At 35.0% G+C, this 3,587-nt stretch overlaps 1 protein-coding gene across 1 annotated transcript in view; it reads right to left on the reverse strand.

Moving 5' to 3' along the window:
- Positions 1-3,587, reverse strand: part of LOC112010601 (UDP-glycosyltransferase 90A1) — a 29,412-nt gene extending 25,825 nt beyond the window's left edge. The window contains 1 exon segment of the mRNA XM_065770470.1: positions 3,176-3,587. Within this exon segment, the coding sequence (XP_065626542.1) occupies positions 3,176-3,587 (412 nt within the window).

The following is a 3,587-nucleotide window of genomic DNA, read 5'->3' on the forward strand; positions in this document are numbered from 1 at the left end:
GGGGGGGGGGGAATATTTTGTGATAAAATAGTATTCGTTCATCTATGTATATGTATATACATGCATATTAACATACGTATACGCATTATTACCTTTTTCTTTTAGCCATTCACATGTAAATACTGTACTTTTCATGGCAAAGGACACCTCTAATCGTAGCTATTGGGTTCCCCTTTTTTTTTTTGCATAAAACCATTTTTGAGCCAAAGGCAAAGTAAAAAGTTTTGTGATTTTGAAAGAAAACAAATAGTGTCCATTCTTCTATGCATGTATATAAATATACATATGTGCATTGTTATTTTTTTTTTTGACTAACCATGTGTAAATATTGTACTATTCACCTTGAGGACACCTTTTTATTTTATTTTTATTTAAATTTGTTTCTTTTTTGAAGGAAAGAAAATAGAGTGTTCACTTATATATTCATACGTACATATACATATATATATATATATATATATATATATATGTGTGTGTGTGTGTGTGTGTATATATATATATATATATGAATACTTATATATACATAATGTTAGCTTTGTAGAGGCTCCAGCAAGGCAGCAAGGCAGTGGAGGCTGCTCTTCTAAAATTTGGCATCAGGTGTAGCTGTAGAGTGCTAACTTTGTACCGCCAGGCTAATATCATGCTGACTTGCTTCTTGTTGGCTATTATGCAACCTTAAGGGCATGATAGACTTTCACCATGGTTGGCTCCCTAGTGGAGTCGCCAAAATGTTGAGGGGAAAATTTTGCCTCTATCTAAGATGTTAGGAAGTCAACCCGAAACTCGATTATGGGCTTTTAAGATGGTACCCAAAGGCTTTCGATGTGATGACACAGCCTATCCAAGCAAGCAACAAAGACTGCACATGACAAAAAAACAACAAAAGCCCAATAAAAAAAAACACGTTACAATACTTAAGTACATTAATGGTCCTAGTTCGATAGTTCAAATCAGCCCTCTAGTGGTACGATATTATCTCCAACGGTAGGGTAATTTCAGGTTATTAAGTGTGTTTACATAGTAAAAATCATTTTTTTTCCTTATTATTATTAAGTCAACATAAAGGAAAACTTCCATAATTTCCAAAACATTATGGCCTTCATCATAACAATACTAAACAAAGATTAAAAGCTTCATAGTTACAAATAAAAGAGAAAAAAAATGATGGAATGAAGGGAGAGAAAGATCCCCAGCTCAGTGCAGCAAGTATTAAACTAAGATTTTGATGAGTGTGTATTCATAAGACATGAATGAGACAATATGGGCTGTTTTGAGTATGTGGGATGAGATTAACTCTGAGGTTATGGCTTTTTGTGAGGAGTGAGTTGTTTATGAGTAGTGGGAGGCATTTATGAGCTGTGATTGTGTAAAGGAGAGGAAAAAATGTCTGAGGTTGGATGAATGTGGGCTGAGAGGGATGAGTAGTGAACTTAAAAAGAGCTAAAATACAAGTAAAATGGTAAATAAATCAAGAGTTTCAGAGGAGTAGTTGCTGTGTTTGTGGGCTGAGATGCTCATGCTTTTATAATGGAGTTTAGAGGAGCATTGGTTAACATGAGTCCAAAAAAACGTAGGGTTAATCAGAGGTGGAGAACCATGGTTAATCATGCTGGGATTTTTTGGTCAGAAGTAGAAGATTTTCTTTATTGGTTGCTTTGCTTCTTTGGGTAATGATGGGACTTTGCATTAAATGTTAGGATTTTTGAGGCTGAGCTTAATCAATGTGATTGGTGCATGTATTAAGAGAAAATCCTAAAGCTGCAACTGAGATTTAGACCCCCAAAAAGTAAGATTCAACACCCCAAGCCAGGTGTCAAGTTCTAAGCCTACTTCAGGGGGTTTTGCTGGAGGTTCCTTTATGCCCTCCAAACCACATGTTCCCAATTTTTTTCCCTTTAGGATTCATGGGCTTGGTACATGAATCATGTCTTGAACGTTTGTAACATTTATAGTATCAATTTGCTAGAATTTGAATAATTTGGTTTTAGCTCCCCTTCCGCTGGAGGTGCAGTATTGAAAAAGATGATGGAGTCCCATTACCCTTTAGACTTCAGCTGATGTTACAAGCCTCGGGTACTGTTCACGTCAGGTCGAGGGTGACCAAAAGCCGATGGAACAACCTCTAGTTTATTCTTAAGGACTTGGTTCTCTTGTTGTACTTCGGTCAAGGATGAACAATGGCTGTTTTGCCTACTTTCAGTCCTCTGCCTCTTGCTGGGATCTCTTAGATTGGGCTTGTTCACTTGGGCTGGTTCCTTTGGGTCGAGTTGTGCGCATCCTACAAAATCAACAACACATGTTGCCATGGGTTTTCCTTCCTCATGGACTTTTATTAGTAAATATTCTTTGGGTTTTCATAGATACTTGCAATTGTAATATCTAAAACAATATGACAAGTTTTCAAAATACCTCTGAAAATAACTTTTACTATGATGGATCCCATTAAATAACGTTCATGGCTTCTAATAGTCGCATCATAATTTAAATGATAAGTTTGTGGGATCGAGTATTTTCCATGAGTGTTGAAGATATATTTTATGGATGTTGTGATGCAAGTGATGACCATGTGTTTCATGGGTTATAATGTGAGAACATATTCTTCAAGATAACTCCCTATGAGCTTTTATAAAACAGTTGTCATGGTTTTTTGCCATAGTAATACTTAAGCAATAATTATGCCATAATACTTTTCTCTTTGCCAAGTGTTAATAATCTCGGGTTTTTTTGATAAAATAGTGCCAATGAAGATTGGGCTTTTGATATTGCCAATGAAAATTAGGCTTTTGAATTTGCCAATGAGAATTGGGATTTGATGTTGCCAATGAAGATTGGACTTCAAATATTGCCAATGAGGATTGGGCTTTTGGATAAATAAATTACCATGGGTTTAAACTATGGGTTTTGATTATGGATTTGAATTCCATTGATAAAATTGTTCTGTCAATGATTTGACTCATGAGTTTTTCAAATATTGCCAAGCATAAGTATTCTTGAGCTTTAAATAGAATAGGATATGTGTATTTTGAAAATAAATAGATGGTACTCAAATAAAATTATGTGTAAAAAAGCACCCTAACAGTTAGTAAGTATCCAATATCTTTACTTAATTGTTTTTGTGACAACTTTGTGTGTGTATGTTTAAAAATTAAATTTAATTGTAAACTAGAAACATCACCTGCTGCCATATAACCAATAGTGGCCAATGTTATGGTTTGGGTAATAGAGTCTTCATCACCCAATAATTTTGAAATTCCAAAATCACTCACATGTGCAACCATATCTTTGTTTAGTAGAATATTGTTGGGCTTCAAATCACAATGAACAATAGGTGAAGGACACTCATGATGGAGATACTCCAATGATGATGCAACATCTATCATCGTGTTCAATCTTTGTAACATATCCAAGAAGTAGTTATGAGAATACAACCACTTCATAAGGCTCCCATTAGGCATGTACTCTAGTACCAAAGCTTCAAAGTCAATGCTACTACAACTACTGATGATTTTCATAAGATTTCGATGGCGAATTATGCGTAATACATCACATTCAGCTTCAAAACTCTCAAACTTGATGAGGAAGAGCAT

This window comes from Quercus suber, unplaced genomic scaffold, assembly GCF_002906115.3.
Source record: "Quercus suber isolate HL8 unplaced genomic scaffold, Cork oak 2.0 scaffold_31, whole genome shotgun sequence".
Classification (NCBI taxonomy): Eukaryota; Viridiplantae; Streptophyta; class Magnoliopsida; order Fagales; family Fagaceae; genus Quercus; species Quercus suber.